Here is a 19,610-nt window from a genome sequence, read left to right as displayed (position 1 = left end):
CATAGGCATCATTCAGTTGATATGAGTTTCATTCACAAAAAATTAGATTCTTGCATGGAGAAATCTTTTATACATGTTTGTGATTCAAGACGTTTCATTCTAGTCAAGACTATCCAAGACCCTTTCAAGTTCCATTATAAAAAACTATTCATCCAAGTATAAAAATACAGTATGGGTTGGGCTTGAATGCTGAGAACATGATGATTATTAGATCTTAATCTGAAAGTGGCATAGAGTTTGCTAGATCAACCCTTTACTTGATCCTTGCTTTCAAGGCAGCCTTGTGAACTGAAATTTTTTCACATTTTAAAGAGGCAATTTTTAATTAATTTCAATCCTTCAATAAATAAGTACTATGTAAAATGTATTCACAGGAAATGAATGTTGCTTGGCAAAACAAAAAAACCTCAAACATTTTTCTCTGATGCATCTGTGCAACCGTTTTATATTGACTTGTAATAATAATTACAAACGTTGACAAAGACTACAATTACACCGCAATATAGACTTGAGTCATTTTTACCACATGTGCTGATTGTGGAACTCAGTGTCGCAGTTCCCGTGGAAAGGCCACCTTTCGATCCTTCTGAAGCTCCCGATGGTGTCGACGATGCTGGAGTGGAAGCAGCTGCAGCAGAGGAGACTGATGGTGACGTTAACCGCTCTCCAGACTCCATATCTGTAAGAGAGAAGAGAAATGTCTCTCCTCCATGGCAGGAAAGGAAATCACAAGGGACTACAGGGCTCTTTCTGCTAACTGTGTCTCAGGATCTGTACTAAATTCTTGAGAGGTTCCTACGAGACCTTCACACGGGAAGTACATCCCACTAACAGCCCCCAGCCACCAGGGAACCCAGCACAGTTGCAGCATTAAGAGAATGGGGTAGTGCAGTTCAGAGTTCGATCACACTTCTACCTGAAGGCCTACGGCCTCAGCTGGGACCACTACCCACACTCTGTGCCAGGGAGCTCCAGCTCAGCTCAGCCCAGCTTGGCCCCTTCAGCCCCTGCCAGAGCCAGCCCACACTCTGCAGCCTGCTCATGCCCAGCCCTCCTACCAAGATCCCATGTATCACATTCTAGCTTTCCTCTAGGACAGCATCAGCTCCCATCTTCTGCCACTCCTGATCAGACAACATCAGAGACGGGCCCTGGGCCTGACAGGTTCCGTTATTATGTCTAACTCTGTGACTAGCAGTGTCCAGATCCTGTGGGACTGTGCCGGAGCCAGGAAGAGCCCTGCCTGCATAATCCTCAACTGCCAGCCAGTCCCTCGCAGAGCAGTCCTGCTCTTGCTGCTCTCTGACAGACACCAGCTTTAAAGAACCTGTAGTATGTGCCAAAAAGTCCATACTGTAGACTCTTAATTTAAGGAAAGGCCCAGCAATTATGGTAAGGTAGTATAAATATAAAAACTCCTGTAAGTTGGTAGGGTTTTTTTTTTTGTTGTTGTTTCCTCATGAGCTTCTCATACAAAATAATAAATTTTTATTTGTGCCATGAATTGTCTAAATCAAAAGTTACCAGACTTATTTCACTGAACAAGCATGTGCAATTTTAAGGAAAACAGATAGTAAAATTATTCTTAAAAACACTAGTTGTTGAGAAGCAGTTTCTCAAATACTTAAAAAACACAGTCAAGACAGTGATGTCTTAGCACAGTGGTAGCAGCATCAACAGACTCTCTGACTAAATCTGCCAGAGCGTCAGTTGATGGTGAGTCAGGATCAGAGTATAAATAAGGTGAGGAAGAAATCTTCTCAGAGTCCCTGTATTATTAAAAAAGCAATGAGACAAAGCACATTGAACTCTGAACAGGGAAACTCCCAAGAAACCGGTTCCTGTCCTGGAGTCTCCCAGGAACAGAGGCAACACCCTTTCTCAGATTTACCACTGGAAAGTGAGGGGGGCAAGTACTGAGCCTAAATCAAACAACTGCTACAAAATCTCACTCCAGTACCTGTGAAACATAATGCCAAGTACACAAGAAAGATCCACTTTTCCAAGTTCTATTTTAAACAATTTAGAAAACTGATGTGTTAAACAGCACTTCTAATCTAAAGTTATATTAGACAGTGACTTCCCAAATGCTCCCTTGGAAAGCCAGCATAAAAGCTGTTATCTGTGACTCCAGAAAGATGCAGTACCCTTGGTTCCTCTCGGTCACTAAAAATGAATCTTAAAAAGACAAAGCAAATACAAAAGCAAAATCCATGGAGAAACACACAAAACATTGTGAAGATACACTGTGCCATTTTAACTAAATTGTTAATTCCTCATCACTAATAGTTTTTATACACGGCCACTTCTATGTACCGAAGAAGTCTCCAGGCTTTGCTGGCAGAACAAGAGGCAGTACTCTGGCAAAGTGAAAACTCTGCTGGCAAAGGTACAGTCTGTCACACAGAACTGCCCACCCTCTGCCCCACCTGCGAACAGCCACTCTGCCCACCACAACACCCAAAGACTTCACTGCTTTTAGTCTTTACAGCCCAATTTATCACACATCATTTTCACACATGCAGAAGAAAACTAATTTTTTTTTTCCGCAAACACAGAAAAATCAACTACTTACACTCATATGTCACCAAAAAAAAGTATCTACTAATATACTGAATATGAAGGCTATGACTATTCACTTCCGAACAACAGCAGAAACACAAAACCTATTTCCTTCAGATAATTTATGAAGGAAAAATATTATTAAACATTTTAGTTTTTAATTCTGAACTCTTAAATGTATACTTTCCTCCAATTAAACATTTTCTATCCACAGGTAAAGAATACATGGATTTTTAGTAATCTGTGATTATAATTAATCTAAACTGCTACTCTGTGGAGGCAGGTCACTGAAAAATACTGTGTATACCACATATCACATACATGTATGTCTACTAAATTTTAGAATTATTCTTGAGGATAATAATTAATAAAAATCCCTTTCAAAAGGGATTATAGTTTAATTTTGCATCTGCAGTAAGTCTGTAGCATTTGCAAACACGTGCGTTATTTTGTGTTACAAAAAATGTACTATTGTTAGTATATAGAGACCTGTAAATAGATACAAATAATTATGACTAAGTATTTTTTTAGTCACTATGAATGACAGGACTTATTTGAGCCCAACGAGCATTCCTTGTACAAATTCAAATTTGTTGTATTTTGGTACTCATTGTTTAAGTATGGCTACGTGAACTTACTGTATTTACAGACAGCATAAGGAAAATTAGAAACACATCCAAATGGTACTACTGCAGTAATCATTTGTAAAAGGGGAAGTCCTTCTAAGCTTTAATGCAAACTTCATTCAAAACTCAGGATTGACACTTCTTATTTTACTTATGTTCCCCCTCAAAAAAATCCAGAACTCTTGAATTTCTAAAAGAAAAATAAATCTGTAATGTTGTGTAGAATAATACAGCATTAAAATAAGTCTTTACCATAGAATCACAGAAGGCAACCTAAATGGTTGGAAAAGCCCTCCCAGCCCATGGATCCCCCCCTGTGCCCGATGCCCCCCTTGTCCCCCAGCCCAGAGCACTGAGTGCCACAGCCAGGCCTTCCTGGGACACCTCCAGGGCTGGGCACTCCATCACTGCCCGGGCAGCCCCTTCCAAGGCCTGACCACCCTTTCTGTGAAGAAATTTCTCCTGATGTCCAACTTGAACTTCCTCTGGCACAGCTTGAGGCCATTTCCATTTTTCCTGTCCCTTGTTCCCTGGGAGCACAGCCCGACCCCCCTCGGGCTCCCCCCTCCTGTCAGGGGGTTGCAGAGCCAGAAGGTCCCCCCTGAGCCTCCTTTTCCCAGGCTGAGCCCCCCCAGCTCCCTCAGCCCCTCCTGCTGCTCTAGACCCTTCCCCAGCTCCGTTCCCTTCCCTGGACACGCTCCAGCCCCTCCGTGTCTTTCTTGCCGTGAGGGGCCCAGAACTGGACGCAGCCCTCGAGGAGCCTCCAGCAGTGCCCGGCACAGGGACAGGGGACGGGCACTGCCCTGGGCCTGTGGCCAGTACTGACCAGGTGCCACTGGCCTCTTGCCCACCTGGGCACACCTGGCTCATGTTCAGCTGCCCTCAACCAGCACCCCCAGAGCCTTTCCCACTGGCAGCTTTCCAGCCCCTCTGCCCCAGCCTGGGGCTGCAGGGGCTTGTTGTGACCCAGCTGCAGGACCCGGCACTTTACCTTGTTGAACCCCATTCAGTTGTCCTCAGTCCATCGATCCAGCCTGCCCAGATCCCTCTGCAGAGCCTTTCTAACCTTCCTGCCCTCCCCGGCAGATCAACACTCCCGCCCAGCCTGGCGTCCTCTGCAAACTGACTGAGGGTGCACTCGATGCCCCCGTCAAGGGTTTGGATAAAGATATTGAACAGGACTGGCCCCAATCCTGAGCCCTGGGGACACCACTGGTGACTGGCCCCAGCTGGATGTAACTCCACTCCCCACCTCTCTCTGGGCCCGGCTGTCCAGACACTTTCTAACCTGGTGAACAGTGCCCCAGCCCAAGCCACAGCAGCCAGCTTCTCCAGGAGAAGGCTGTCAGAGAAGCATCAAAAGGCTTTACTAAAGTCTACGTAGACACATCCACGGCCTTTCCCTCATCTGCTGAGTGGGTCACCTTGCCATAGAGGGAGATCAGGTTGGTCAAGCGGGACCTGCCTTTCATAAACCCATTCTGCCTGGGCCTGATCCCCTCATTGTCCTGTACGTGCCATGTGATTGCACTCAGGATGATCTGCTCCACAACCCTCACAGGCACTGAGGTCAGGCTGACAGGCCTGTAGTTCCTCAGACGTGACCATCTAATGTGTTTTATAAATAAGCATAGCTAAGAACCACCTACAAGCAATCCATATTTGAGTCACAAATAGGAAGATATCCTTGGCAAATCAATACTTTTTTAATACAGAAATGTAAATTTAGCTTTACTTGCAAGCTTTTAACCAACATAAGCCATCTGTCTGAACTGGTAACACAGGATCACATAAGAACAGGGAGAACAGTAACAGACTGCCCTTTTAAGGCTCCCCTTCTTCCTCTCCCCCACCCCTCTTATTTCAGTTTGCAGGGGGCTGGGAGGTATTTTTGAGAAGGTGCTTTTTCAACCTCTAATTTAGCTGCTTAAGTCTTTAATAGAGAACTGGAATATTGGTATTTTTGAATTATTCTGAACTGAGGAAATTATATTCTTTTCCTAGAGACATACATACTTCTGATTTCAAACTAAGTCAACTCTTAATTATGTTTAGTTAATTACTCTAACCACAGCAGATGGCTGACTCCAAAAGAGATAATCCCCAAAACAGTCATTAGTCAGGATCAGCAATAATTACACTGTAGACCTAATGCGTTCTGTGACTAAAAAAAGTCCATACCAGTTACAGCAGATCCTTGTTATTTTTAACCTCAAGTATAAATTAGACATTAGTTCCATTGTAATGTATTTTGTTAGTCAATACTTAGGATGAACTTTCATGATTTTTTTTTAATCTCTCATATTTGTAAAAGAGAAAATCAATAAATAAAGCTAGGAAAAAAACCACTTTTTTATTTCCCAGGTGTAGTGATATGTGTCAGTCTTCTCAATGCCTTGCCTGAAAGTCCAGTTATTTTCTCAGAATTTTTCATAGTGAATAATAATCATTAATGCAACTGAACCCAATGAAAACAGAAAGCAACCTCTCAGTAAAAAGGAACAAAGAAGGGAAGAACATGAAACTTTACACAAGCAAAATGTTGTCTTTTCTGGGGAAAAATAAAAAAAGGAAAAAAATTACTAATGTTTAATAAAAACAGAAACACTAAAAACAGGTAAATGTTTACTAAAGGAAACAACAATCAAATCATTTTCAAATGTAACAAGTTGAAATTCGTTTAAAATAAATCAGCTACCTATTCTATGCTTAAAACCTTTGCTGACATGTACCCTAACACAGAAAAAAACCCAAACCTTTCTTAGTTTTAAACAGGTATTAACAAGTAACTCCTTTCATAGGATAGTATCATGGATAAAATGGCATCCTGTCAAATGTTAGCTGGGATGTGTGAATACTATTAACTGTGTCTTGAAAACATCTAAACACTAGACTAACTCACCTCCAAATTCCAGTTTAACCTCTACACTCCTGTGCATTGCTTCATTATTTCAATTATTACATCTAACACAGTGAAAAAGAAGTTGGGTAAAAATGCACTTCAATCTTCCTCAATTACCATGGGAAATTTGAAAAAACTATTTGACAGCCAACTATGGAAGAGTTCCACAACATCTCATGTTCTCTTGCCTTACACAAGGTATTTAATTGTGTCACATCATAATACCACCAGTCCACAGCTACTTCTTGTGTCAGCGAGAGCTCTGACGCCAGAGATCTTGCAGCTGCTGAAGGGAAGAACATCAGAGTGTCTCCGAACAGACAGTCCAGCACAGCAGAGTTCATCACAGATGAGAAATGCCCCAGAAGGTCAGTGCTCAAGAGGTGAATGCAGAGCCCATGTGCTGGCTGGGAGGTGACTCAGCAGGCCAGGCAGCACCTGTAGGTTCCACACCTCCCACAAGGGCCACAGAACCAAGGAGGAGTGGGAATAAAACCAGTGATGTCCGAAAAAATACACAAAACAAGCAAGTGCCCTGACCAAAACCTGGCAGAGAGGGAAGTGAGGTCCCCACAGGAAAGGTTGCAGCTCGCCACAGACCACCTGGGAACACCAGAGGCTCCCTGCTCTGGTGACCAGGTCTGCTCACACACCTTCCACACAGTCTACTACAGCTACAGTGTTTTACACATTGAGATGTTTAAACTCAAATAGAAGTGACAATATAATTACTGAGACCCACTTTAGATTTCTCAAATACTGTACAAACCTTAAAGGCCGAGTCAGTTGCTAAATATTCCAAGTTTTGCAGAATGTCACTGTTATTACATCACTTTCAATAATTTACTCTAAGCACTTTACATAAAGCTCTCCAGGGAAAAAAGTCACCACAACAAAATTTCTTTTAGTAAATCAACCATCATAATAAAACCTTTTTTAGTAAATCAACAGCAAGATTGGCTTGTGTTTCATAGGTACCATACAAACTACAAAGACACTTCTACTCACAAATACTCTTAATGTATTACTCCAGTTACACTGTGTGAACCAGACTGTATGTTCCAGCACTACAATCTAAATGGGCTTTATAGCCCTCCCCTGCCTCATACTAGACCAGATTCAGCAATATAACAACTCACTGTTTTATTGCGTCAGATTCCACAGCAGTGAAGAGATTCATGAAATCACAAACACAATTCCATAAATATTTTTTCAACAGTCTTTACCCAGATAAGGTGACTTATTAAAAGCCAATTCAAAGCAGATCCAACTCTTAAGTTTGGTATAACTGAGTCAGGACTGGCCTGCAAAAATGGAAACAGAGAAGGGATACAGCTGCCATTCTACTATTTGGTAATACACACTGGCCATTTTAAATAGATTCAGGATAAAATGACATTTTAAACAATGCATCTCTTTTGACTCCATCCGACAGGATAAATTCTTCATTAAACAATACATGCAAATTTAGATGCGACTTAAAAATTTATTTTCTCCTATTGTACAAGTAATGGTGTTCCTTTTAGTTAAAAATAAATGTCACTTTGAATACTTCTGCATTCACACGTTTCACGATCTTCATGATTTTGGTAAAGAAAGAATATTTACGAATAGGGCATTATAATTCACTTGCTTTACAGTCCATGGGGAGAGGAGGGGCACACAGGTCAGGTTAAGTTACAATCCCCCATAAGCCTCATTTATGGATAAACCTCAGAATACTGAAAGCTGCATAATGCTAGGCAAGAAATCTAATCCACCCAATTCGTACCACAAAAAGTGTATGGCCATACCAGGTACCCATGAGGCAACACAGCACTGCAGAGAGGCACTTAATGCTGAAGTGACTCGACTCTACCTAAAACAAACATTTCAAACCCAGAATAACAACACTAAGAGTCTGGTTTAAATAAATATATAATTAGAATCATAGAACAGTTTGGGTTTGAAGGGACCTTAAAAGTTCGTCTCGTTATACACGCACTCCACCACAGGCAGGGACACCTTCCACTAGACCAGGCTGTTCCAAGCCTATCCAACCTGGCCTTGAACAGTGCCAGGGATGGGGAGCCCATAACCTCTCTGGCCAACCTGTGCCAGGGCCTCACCACCCTTATAGTAAAGAATTTCTTCCTAATATCTAACTTAAACCTACTCTCCTGAAGTCAAATCTATCTGCAATATCTGTTATTCTGTTTGAGCCTATCAACTTTATACATGCATGTTTTGCAGTCACCACTTTTTTTAAGAATAAGCACCTCTTCACCTTCTGTTATTTTCACTTCTATATTGGGTTAGGAAAGGAAAAGTTGATACCACCACCCTCACAACACAAAAAATAGATGGGTGATAGCTTCTGACACAGATGTAAACACATGCAGCCACGAATGTCACCCTACAAAAGCAGCTGCCCAAGTTACTTCTTGCTGCACAGCAAATTTCAATCAGGTGACAAGAGAGGAACCCTATCCCCTAAGATACTTCCACCAATGGAAAAGCTGTGCAACCCACTCATCTAAGAAGAGAAGCAGTCAGAATTTAGACAGCAGGGTGGCAGTGCTACAGTGCAGACGTTAAGGCTCATGGAGACATCGCTCACAGAGTGGAGATGACAGCACTATGTGTCTGTATCCCAATACTTGTAAGCAGATGTTAAACAAAAGTAAGTATTGGCACCTCCTAAAATTCATGAAGAGCCTGGACTCATCGTGACTTTAGAGGCTGAAACAATAGTAGTTCTGAAGAACATTATAATGCAAAGATTCTCTGGCATCAGTTCAGTAAATATCCAAGGCAATTTCAACAGATTTTGTTACCAAACCGAAACAAATGATTCATCATTTCAGAAACAACATTTTACAAACCTTTCTGTTCAAAAACACCCAAACAAACAAACAAACAAAAAACCCCACCAAAAACCAATGAACAAAAAAAAAATCACAGAATCACAGAATATGCTGAGTTGGAAGGGATCCACAAGGATCATCGAGTCCAACCCTTAGCCCTGCACAGGACCATCCCCAAAAGTCACACCATGTGCCTGAATCACTGCAATATTTTATATTGTCTTGGGATTGATACCAGTTTTTATTTTTGTGCATAACAGTTCAGCTTAACATGTTTCCAGTTTCTATGTAAAAGGTCAATCTTTCATGTCCCACATACCTATTTTTTTTAATATCCTGGTTATGAGACTTCAATACTTGGTTCATCTGCACTAGATTCTAGTAGTACTACATCTTGTTCTGCAGAAGCAAGACTTAGCATTTTATACTATTATTCAATTTGTGAGGGTACTGAGCAAACTGTATCTATAACTACCTCTGTAGTTTTTAAAATAATAAAGTATTATTCAATCTTTGGATATTGATAAACAATACAACATTTTTTAAATACCTAGCATAAATTCTTGCTTAGGGTGGCTCTGAAATAGGTAACAGGAACCCACATTAGAAATCCTATGCAACAGTAGTTCAAAAATCAATAAAAAAAAAATGGAACAGCTGAAGTCAATGCCTTTTTTTTCTGCTTTTCCGAAACCTAAATTTCAATCTGCCAGAGGCCAATTTTCTGCTTTTCTTCTGACATTTCGCCACTCAGAAACTTAGCTCCTGTTTAGCCATTGTATCGTACACCTCTTCCCCTGGTTCAAAAGCCAGATTTCATCTCAAGCTCAAAATATAGGCTTATCTCCAATTACAGGGACCAGCAGAGCTTCAGAAAACACCTACAGAGGAAGTGCCCTTCTGAACCTCTGAAAGCAAAAGCTGCCACAGGCTTGTTTGACAACTGTTAAAATTTACCAGTGCTTGTGCCAAACATGCTTTTTAGTACTTCCATAACTGCACCTTGCCAATCTTCACCAGTCTTTGTCAAATAACAATGGAAGGCATTAAACCAAAGGTTAACTTTCTGAAGCCTAAAGTATCTGCTCTAACATATATATATATATACATATATATAAGACCACTCGAACTCACTACAAACAATGTATTTTGCCCACCTGGTATTATTTGACCTTGTGCTGGAAAAAATGGCATATAAAGAAATGATTGAGTACAAAAAACTCCGAACAATTAACCTTTAAAAGCATAAGCTAATTTGGGGAAGAAATAACTACAAATCCAATACCTGTTTGAGCGTATGAACTCCACACGTGTCAAAATAATGAGCTCAGAGCTAGTTCGCAGGTACTCCCCCATAAGAAAGAGGATGCTTAGAAAAGGATTCTTTTACCCTGCAGTCCTAAACTTACAGACTACCATAATACCTCATCATACTCCAACAAGCAAGAAAGGGCAAGGATGTTAGTCAGTCCTTCCTAACAAATGGTCTAGAGGGGGTTTTTTGGATGTTAGTCAGTCCTTCCTAACAACTGGTCTAGAGGGGTTTTTTTTTGTTTCTGCTGGGTTTCTTTTTTGGATTTGTCATCCTAACAATTAAAGTTACTATTCTACACCTTTTAATATTGCTAAAAACTAAAACCACTAGCAAACTCTGATGAGAAATGAATTCTCGAGTACCAAGTCAGAATTCCAGAAAAGCATTCAGGAGAAACAAATCTTTACTATGTATACCTGTAGCAGCCCCAAGCTTTGCACTGGGTCCTGATTTTGTCTTAGAATAGCACCAAACTTCAGTCTCATTACTCTAACATTAATATCATCTTACATTTAAACAAAAAGAGAAAATGCCAAACAGCTAAATCGTACATTCAGTTCGCCAATGCCAGCGAAAACTAGTTTTAACCCACATGACAGCAAAGAAGTCTATCAGCCTCTCATGTCATTGAGTGAGTTCTGGCACTTTGACTAAAAACTTATCAGTAAGGAATGCTACTTCCTCAGTTTTGAACTCTCAAAAACACCTTGTGGTGTCATCTAGCAGGAATGTAATGGTTCCCACTAATAAGCTGAGACACAGATAAACGGTTTCCACATTTTCATGCAGTTGCACTCAGGTGGATCTTTGGAAACCCAGAACCAGTTCTGGCAGGAAGCACTCCGTGCCATAAGAGCCATTGTTTTGAGTCAGCGGCATCATTGGCATCCACCTCCTCTTCCAAAATATCTTTCTTAGGTTGGTTGTTCATTGTTTCTTCCAGTTTTAAAGGCATTAGAATACTTTTTATAAAATTGAAGGATTTAAGCAAAAACAAAACAAAACCCACAAACAAACAAAACAAACAAAAAAAACCCCACAAAACAACAGAGTCTACTGAATTTTATCTAAACAGAGGAACCAGAGGCAATAATAACAGAGTTCTTAAGATACAAAGAAATAAAATCAAGATTCAACAGAAGCCACAGCAGCTATTACCATGTCAGAAGACTAACCTTGCTGGCTGCATTCACCACATTATTTTTACAAACCAAGCACATGCAAATCTAACAACTTGATGTTATTTACATGCTTAAAGGAAGTGGTTAGACATAAAAAACCCCTGACAGATCACACTTTTATTTCCACATACTGGAAAGAAAGAAGATAATAAGCCATCTGTAGTTTTATCTACAAAACAAAAGTACTGTATCTAGATTTCAGGCTCCTAACAAAGCCACATGCTAAACATTACATTTTCCTACATGGTTAAAGAACACTGGTTAAAACACAGGAGGTTATTTCAGGTGTAGGGGTGTTGTTTTCTTGGCAAAGCTTGGAAACCATTTAAAGATTAACACTGATACACGGTACTCCCATAAACCATTCTTTCCGAATTCAAACACACTCTGCAAACACGAGCAGTCAGTGATGGTCATATCTGAGCAAGAGATAAAACTGTGGCTCTTTGGAGGGGTGGGGGAGCAGGAAGCCACCCTCCTCACTTCGAGAGGACAGTACAAGAGGCGCACCACAAGGCCCTTTGGCTGGACCCAGGATTAGGATCTGTCCTTCCCTGTGTGGCAAGAGCACCTTTATTCCTTGACCACAGCTGCTTCCCGCACTTCCGTCTCCCCAGGCAGGGAGGTAGCCCAGGAGCTGCAGCTCAGCAGCTCCCATTGGGGCTGTTCCACCTGTTCTGCAGGAATCTGGTTCTGTAAGTCAGGCTGAAGCTTTGAGCCAATAAGGTCAGCTGTGAGGCACAGACCTGTGAGTTTAAGAGCCTCTACAGAGGTGGAATATGCAAAAAGATTCAACTTTTTTGAAACACCAGGACTGTAGGACACTGGAGAAAATAGAGCAGGGGTACAAGAAGCCAGCTGGACAGCAAGGGAGTCTGCTGGAAGACAATACATGTTTTGCTGGTACCCAAGCTAGGACATTTCACAGATAGTGTCAATATTAAGCACTACGGTAAATTATTTGAAACATCAAATTATATAAAGTTTATCTATTAACAGGAGCAATTCAGTATTTGTTAAAAACATTAATGGAATTTTATTTTGTAAGAGACATCAGCACATAATAGTACTCCAGGTCACTGGGCTTCCGAATTAAATACCAGTGTTAAGGGGCTTGTAAGGGAAGCAGCACATGTATGAAACCTAAAGCTATCCTGTGAAACCTTTATCTTGCTGTTAATGTTCTCAAGATGAAGAGGTCATAGTTTCATAAAGAACAGTGACTGGTACTCATTCCTCAGTAATCCTCAGAATACATGGATAAGTATTTTGGGGAAAAAACAATTCAAATCAATACCAGGTCTGCACTACCTGAGAGCCCTTTAACAAAGTAATGTAGATTGAATCTCTCCTCTCTTCTTCCCCTTGGCATTTTTCCTGCCTTGTTCTCCTCAAAATAGACCTGTATCTACACGCTCTAGCACTCCATTGTCCACACCCTTTTCTCTATAGCTAACAACTCAAGTGAACTAATAGGTCAAGCACCTCCAAAAACTTCTCTCAAATCCAAGCTGGAGGGACACTGTTCCTCACCTACTTACTCTTCTCACAGTTTGAACAAAACAGATTTCTCATATATGCTGTCTACTCCACAATTTTTTTAGTAATACCTACTTAATTCAAAAGTACCTATTTCTGTAAACATCTATTATAAAAACATCTATTTCTTTTAAGTGAATCACACTTTTCCTCCATATTTCATTTTCAGTTCCAGTTTCTGTTAATGTAGTGGATACCTCCTGTAACTAAACGAAATTGTACATAAAATTATTTCCACAGTAAGATACGATAATAGAAAAAGTGGACTTTTGAAGAGCAACAATAATTTTGGTTAGGAACTCACTAGAGGTTTTTTCATACTCTAGCTTACAAAGGGGAAAAAGAAAGAAGTTTTTGGTACCAAGAACACAATATCATTTTAATATTAATTTATTTTGGAACTGCAAAATTTGATTTAGCGCTTTTCTAAATTTGCACAAAACAACCAAGAACATGCATCCGTATTATTTGCTACAGAACTCCAGTAACGTTCATCATGGCACGTACAGCACTACTGCAAATGCTATGCCAATTATATTAGCGTAACGTAAGACCAAACTTAATGAAAATAACAATCACTGTAGACCTGTTTAACAGAGACGAGTAAGACCAAAAATGCACTGCAACCACTGTTTTAAAACATGAAATCTGTCAGACTGATGATCTTAAGCAAAATAAAACTGGACCTGCACACTGAGTGACAGTTGTCACACTCTCCTGGTCCTCAGCAGCAAGAGCTGAAAAATTACTTGGAAGTAAAAATAATACATCAACTGAAATACAGATAGAAACAGCACTTACACAGTCATATAAGAAAAGCTGACAAAAAGGCTCTTCTGTTTTATTTGAAGACTAAGTTTGTTAGACATGAAACAGTTCTGCAAGTGACAAAAAGATTATGAAACACACTTCAGAATGTGCATGAAACACGCATTTTATGTCACTGTATTTGTCCAATGAGCGTTCACCAGAATGTTTCATAAAGTTAATACCATTTGTCTGAAACCTAAATAGACTTTAATGCGGTTTTTTTTAAATCTCATGAAAATCAGATATATTTGCTCCTCACTAATATCAGATAAGCATTGCAAAAAGCAGTAGTTGTCTTAGAATTTAAAAAAAAATTAAATTTGCAACTCTATATAATTTTTTTATATTCTTTTTCAATCTATAAACATTTCAAAAACTATTAACCCAGGGAAGGCAGGGGGAGGAAGCACAGGAGAACAGAGAGAGAACACGAACAGCTTACTGTGGAGAGTGGTTTAATCAGGAAGTAGCCATTATCCTGTCGCTACAGAGCAGTGACAGCACTCCAAAACAAGCCGTGGGCTGGTGCTGGGGGGTTCTGTTGTTTGGGTTTTTTCAGCCAAGAAGGAAGAAAGCACACATGCTATCCTGCCCGAGTTCGCAGAGCGCAGAGGTCGCCAGATGCCTATTGTCAAAAGCTATCCCGGAAACGAAATCCAAGCGAGCGCTGAAAAAGCTGTGTTTGAGAAAGCATCTAAAATCTACCACAACCTCCCTGTGTGCCACACACAAAACATGGCTGTCTTATTCGGAGATTAGCAATTATTGTAATGAGATACCGTCGGAGAGGGTCAAACAGTGCTTCCTGCAGTTTACACATCTTGATTTCCTGGTAAACAAACCGAAAGGCAGGTGGAGCCCTGGGATAACCAGTAACACAGATGCTCCCGGGACCAAACCAGCTCAGGAGAGGAGCATGCAGCTTTATCTGTAGTTTATTTACACAAGGCAACAAGGTAGCAGGAAAACATAAAACGAACTGAACTATGAAGGAAATTTTTTCCACAATTTTACATAGTCATCATCCTATTTTATGCCAAGCCCAAGAAATTTTTTTTTTTTTAAAATGATGCTCATGTAAGCGCACACACTCTCCAGAACAAACTACACACAGAATTGTTTCGGTATGAGAAAGTGCTATGAAACAATAACCTGAACCAACTCTGGAAAAACCTGAAACTGAGAAAAACAAATACTAATCACTGCATTTGAATTTAACCATCAACCTTTAAAAAAAGGTACAATTAAAAAAATCTACTAAAAATATCCAGAATTATAAAAAATAACTAATTACCACAATTTTAAAAGAAACTTGATATTTTGAAACTAACACTTTTCCTCCACAAAAAGAAATAATCACATAGGGACTAAACACATAGCAATGATTCAGTGAGAAGAGATTATAGGTTGTTTCCTACTTATAATTTTTCCAAAAATTAATTTTCATAAGCTCCAGTTTAAAAATCATATTTTCACAGTGGAACTACAGAGGGCCCTAGGCTAGTATGAAAACTAATATGAAAAAAAAGAAAAAGCAACCCCCAACAAACAAACAACAAACACTCCCCCAACAATAAAAACCTTGACTAAGAACAAAAAGCTCGCTACTCCTAAGCAACTGAAGTATTTGGTCCAAAATCAGAATACAGAATTTTGGGGCAGTGTTATCAATCAATTTTTGCTCTCTCAGAAATTCAGCAGCATGGAAGAAGACAACCTAGGGAATACACCAAAGTAATGTGTCTGAAGAAACAAATCAAGGAACAAAACACTAAAGAGTTTCTAATAACACTGTTAGAAATACACTCCAGCCACTTTTCACATTAAACTCAGGAAAGGAACAAAGGAAAGCTATGAGAAGAAAAATACAGAAAGCGTTACTGGAAAGATCATGAACTATGAAGGGGTGCATCTGTATCAGCAAAAACTGACAGTGAAGATGCAGCCTCTGCCAATGAGAGAGTGATTCTGCCATCACACAAGGTAAGATACAGTAAACAAGAGGGATCTCTGCAACCAAAACAATACATCAAGCAGGAATTTTGGAAGCTGTGCTTGCTACAGATATAATTAGTGCAGTCACAATTTCCTCATCAAACACTTGGATATACCACTGCTTTAAGTAAAACCAAACTAAAACTTCAGCATTTCATTCATCTGGTTTTCTATTGTTTCTCCTTTTACAAAAAAGCAGTTTTGTCAAACCATGTAGAGCATTTCTGAAGGAAACGGTAAAAATCCAAATCATCAAATGAGAAAAGCCTTCTGCAAAGACAAGGAGTATCAGCAGCATTCTTCACAGTAGCCTTGAAATAGTTTTAAAAAGCAATGCATGTTGTATTTAATCAGGGTAAGTTTGGTACTAGTATCACTGCAAACAAGCTCTCACTGCAAGATTTAGGAGATCATGACCTGAAGTCTCAATCTGCTAATTATTATTAATATCAGAAATTTGCATGCTAAAATACAGCCACAATGAACTTGAGTCTTATGTGACACTGGGAGAATCACACACAATAGTTCTATGTGTTAAAATAACAGCCCATAAACGATGATTTTTCTAAAATTATTTCAATCCTAGTTGCTCATAACGTGAAAAATACTTACTGTGGAACAGCTGTTTTGCACTGACAGTGCAGTGAAGGAGAGGGAAACAAAAATATGCCACTGGAAAGAGCCAAACAGAATGCTCACACTTACTTTCTGAACCCTGGGCTCAATCAGACCCCAGCCCAGTAATACCACTGCAGCCATTAGAGAAGCTGAATATACTGAACTACAACCCATGTTAGTCAGCAAGAGGGTAAGAATGATTCAGCAACTTATGTTCTCAGACAGAAATTCTACAGGCTACCAAAACAATGGTGGTCAAACACCTGGCTCCATGAAAAATTCTGTTTATAAAACAGACCTAAAATGATACAATAAATCAGCTACTCCAGCAAGGTCTTACATATGCATCAGAACCTGCCCTTGTGAAATGGCACAGCATCAACCAGGGGAGCCTAACGGGGAAGTTACTGTCTTTCTGAAAGATTTTTTTTTTTAAGAGTATTACTTTCTGTATAGTAAATTCTAACTATAAATATGGGTATTGAATACAAATCTAGCTATGGGTATCATAAGATAAAGTAAATAAAAATTTAAAATCTTTAAAAAGCAATACATATGGTAACAGTGAGTAAAATACTGAAGTGTCCTTGTACTGAGATTTCAAACACTGCCCTCAGAATTAAATCTATGGTCATAAAGAAATTACAAAATCCTGACAACTTTACCCACTAGATTTGAGCCTATCTAGAACTACCTATGTCGTTCAGGTCAACAAGTTTTGATTTCAAACTTCTTAGTTTACCCTGTGACAAACAAATATAAAAGAGCTAACGAATTTTGCTTATACACATTGGAAAAGAACATGTCATCTCTATGCAACCTCCAGTGAATGCTAACAAAGCCAGAGATCTACACTTTGCACCATACCTTGATGCAAGCTCCAAAACTGCCACAAGAAACACAGCTTACTTCAGAGCAGAAACACCTCCTTAAAATAGCAAGCCTTTATGAAAACAAGCACAATACCTAAATCCAGCATCATCTGTGAATACAAACTGCAGCAATGGTGTGGAGAGTATGAACTCCCTTCATTAAAGGGAGTTCTTTAAATCAATAGATTTATTTATAAAAATTTCAGATGCAGCATTAATCTATCTTTTGCTTATAGCAATTTTAGCTAGAATCCTCTGACACCAACTGCATGAACCAGTAAGGAGGGGATAAAACGGACCATTCCTTACTCGGAGATAACAGAAGTTCTAAATCATCTTTTTACTTGCAAAAAATTAACAAGTTAATAAAGTGACCTTCAACTAAATTACAAAAACTAGAGGGCCTCAACAAAGGACAGACCAACCAACCAACTTTTCACCTCATACTCAGTCCATGACGAAAGTCTCAACCACCTTTTCCTCTTGAGAGACCTTCACACGACGGCACCCCAAAGCAAGTCCTGCTCGTGTGCCTATCAATTACGATTCTGACAACATTCACAAGCCTCAATATCATTTTTTTCCATACTGCAGAGACCACTCCTGAGTTCCACGGTTACACCGAGTACCACTGGATTGGTCTACATTGGTCTCCACAACTGAAAACACAGATGCATCAAGGAGACAGATTAGCTCATTTCACATAGTTTCTCACTACCGAGAACAACTAAATCAACCAATCTTTAAAACCCATCAGCTGACACTAAGTAATCCCCATCCTTATGCTGGTCTATAGCCCTACCAAAGCCAAGGGAAAGAGGCTTCCTTCCCCAGGGGCAAGAGAGGCAGCAATCTTCTCTTTGTTCTACCTCCTCCATATTCTGGTCACATTTATTGGTGACATTGCTCATGATTAAGCTTCATTTTAAAGCCCCTTTGCTCCTCACTGAATTGTTTACAAAACACATGGACACTTCGTCTATCAATTTGATCCTTAAAATAGTATCCTGGAATTGGAATAAACATGGTAGCTACCACTGAACTATCACTCAGAAAGAGCCATATTCTACTGTTGTTAAATACATCTCTACCAAAACGCCAGTAAGGACAGAATTGTTTCAAGGCATGTAAAAGTCACTCACAGAAAAACCCAGAAAACTAGCTTATTGTTTACATTACTTCAATGCCCAAAAGCATTCTTCATGCAGGCTCATCACCTAGAACAAATCACAAAACCATTAAAACTTTCAAATTATCATTTATTTATTAGCATTTCAAACATTTACTACTAGATTTCAATCTCACAAAGTACATATATATGGAATAAATACTGAAATAGCACAGAAAAATAACAGAATTAAATCATTTCAGTACATTTTAATTTTCCTGTATGAAAGTGTTCTCATATGTTCCTTCTCATTTTTACTATTATGATTATCAAAATGTCTTAGTATTACTGAAACAATGGTTTTAACTAGCAACTTGGAAACAAAAGAAACTAAAGCACACCAGTATCTCAAGTAGCTCATTGTCCTATGCACCAAAACATGCCATTTCATAATAAAGTTGATGTATCTTTATACATCAATATATCATATTGATATGTTGTACCTTTATACATCAATATACAAAAATAAAATATTACCAATATTCTTCAGTATAATCTATTAAAATATAAACAGTTATTTGAGTTTTATGAGGTTTGAGACTGAGATGACGTTTGTTTCCATGTTCTATATATATTACTATCACCCAGTTTAAAAAGCATTACAGAAATCAATTCTTAATTTTCTTTTTTATATATGTGTATGTATGTGTATATATGTACGTATGTTTATATATATATGTGATAAATTCAGTAATAACTGCTATTTAGTCAAACTGAAGATTTTGGAGAAAAGATCACATAGGTAGCAAACATGGTAGAGAAATACACAGAGATCGAGGGTTAAACTGCTATTTTCCATAAAAATAACCATTAATTTACCACATTATTGTAAAATCAAAATTAAATTATTTTGAAACTATAAAGGTTTTTCAGAAGTTTTAAAAGCTTGGAACAACTGTAAATATATTCTTTATCATCATAATGTACACATAGACACACAGACAAGACCCTCTGAGAATACAATATTCATTTTGCTGCAGAAGAACAGACATTGCATAACAATGAGATCTGCTAATGAAATCAGCCATCAACCTGGAATACATATGTATTAAACCAAGACCTCAGTGTCATTTTCTTTTTGCATCGTTTGTTCTTTCTCTCAGTTTTCCTCGACCTTTCAAGTATCCTGTCCTCCTGGTTTCACTGCTTCAAGTACAGCAATACTGCAAAATATTC

At 39.1% G+C, this 19,610-nt stretch overlaps 1 protein-coding gene across 9 annotated transcripts in view; it reads right to left on the bottom strand.

Moving 5' to 3' along the window:
• BAZ2B (bromodomain adjacent to zinc finger domain 2B) overlaps positions 1-19,610 on the bottom strand; it is an 86,129-nt gene that overhangs the window by 54,481 nt on the left and 12,038 nt on the right. For all 9 annotated transcript variants that reach the window (XM_018078861.1, XM_018078865.1, XM_018078862.1 and 6 more), the window contains exon 3: positions 524-679. In XM_018078861.1, coding sequence (XP_017934350.1) covers positions 524-677 — 154 coding nt within the window. In that variant the 5' untranslated portion in view covers positions 678-679. The remainder of the gene's footprint in view (positions 1-523; positions 680-19,610) is intronic.

Source organism: Manacus vitellinus, unplaced genomic scaffold (assembly GCF_001715985.3).
Source record: "Manacus vitellinus isolate BGI_N305 unplaced genomic scaffold, ASM171598v3 scaffold_43_pilon, whole genome shotgun sequence".
Taxonomy (NCBI): domain Eukaryota; kingdom Metazoa; phylum Chordata; class Aves; order Passeriformes; family Pipridae; genus Manacus; species Manacus vitellinus.
Note: the sequence above shows the minus strand (reverse complement) of the source record. Positions and strands in the feature narration are given on the sequence as shown.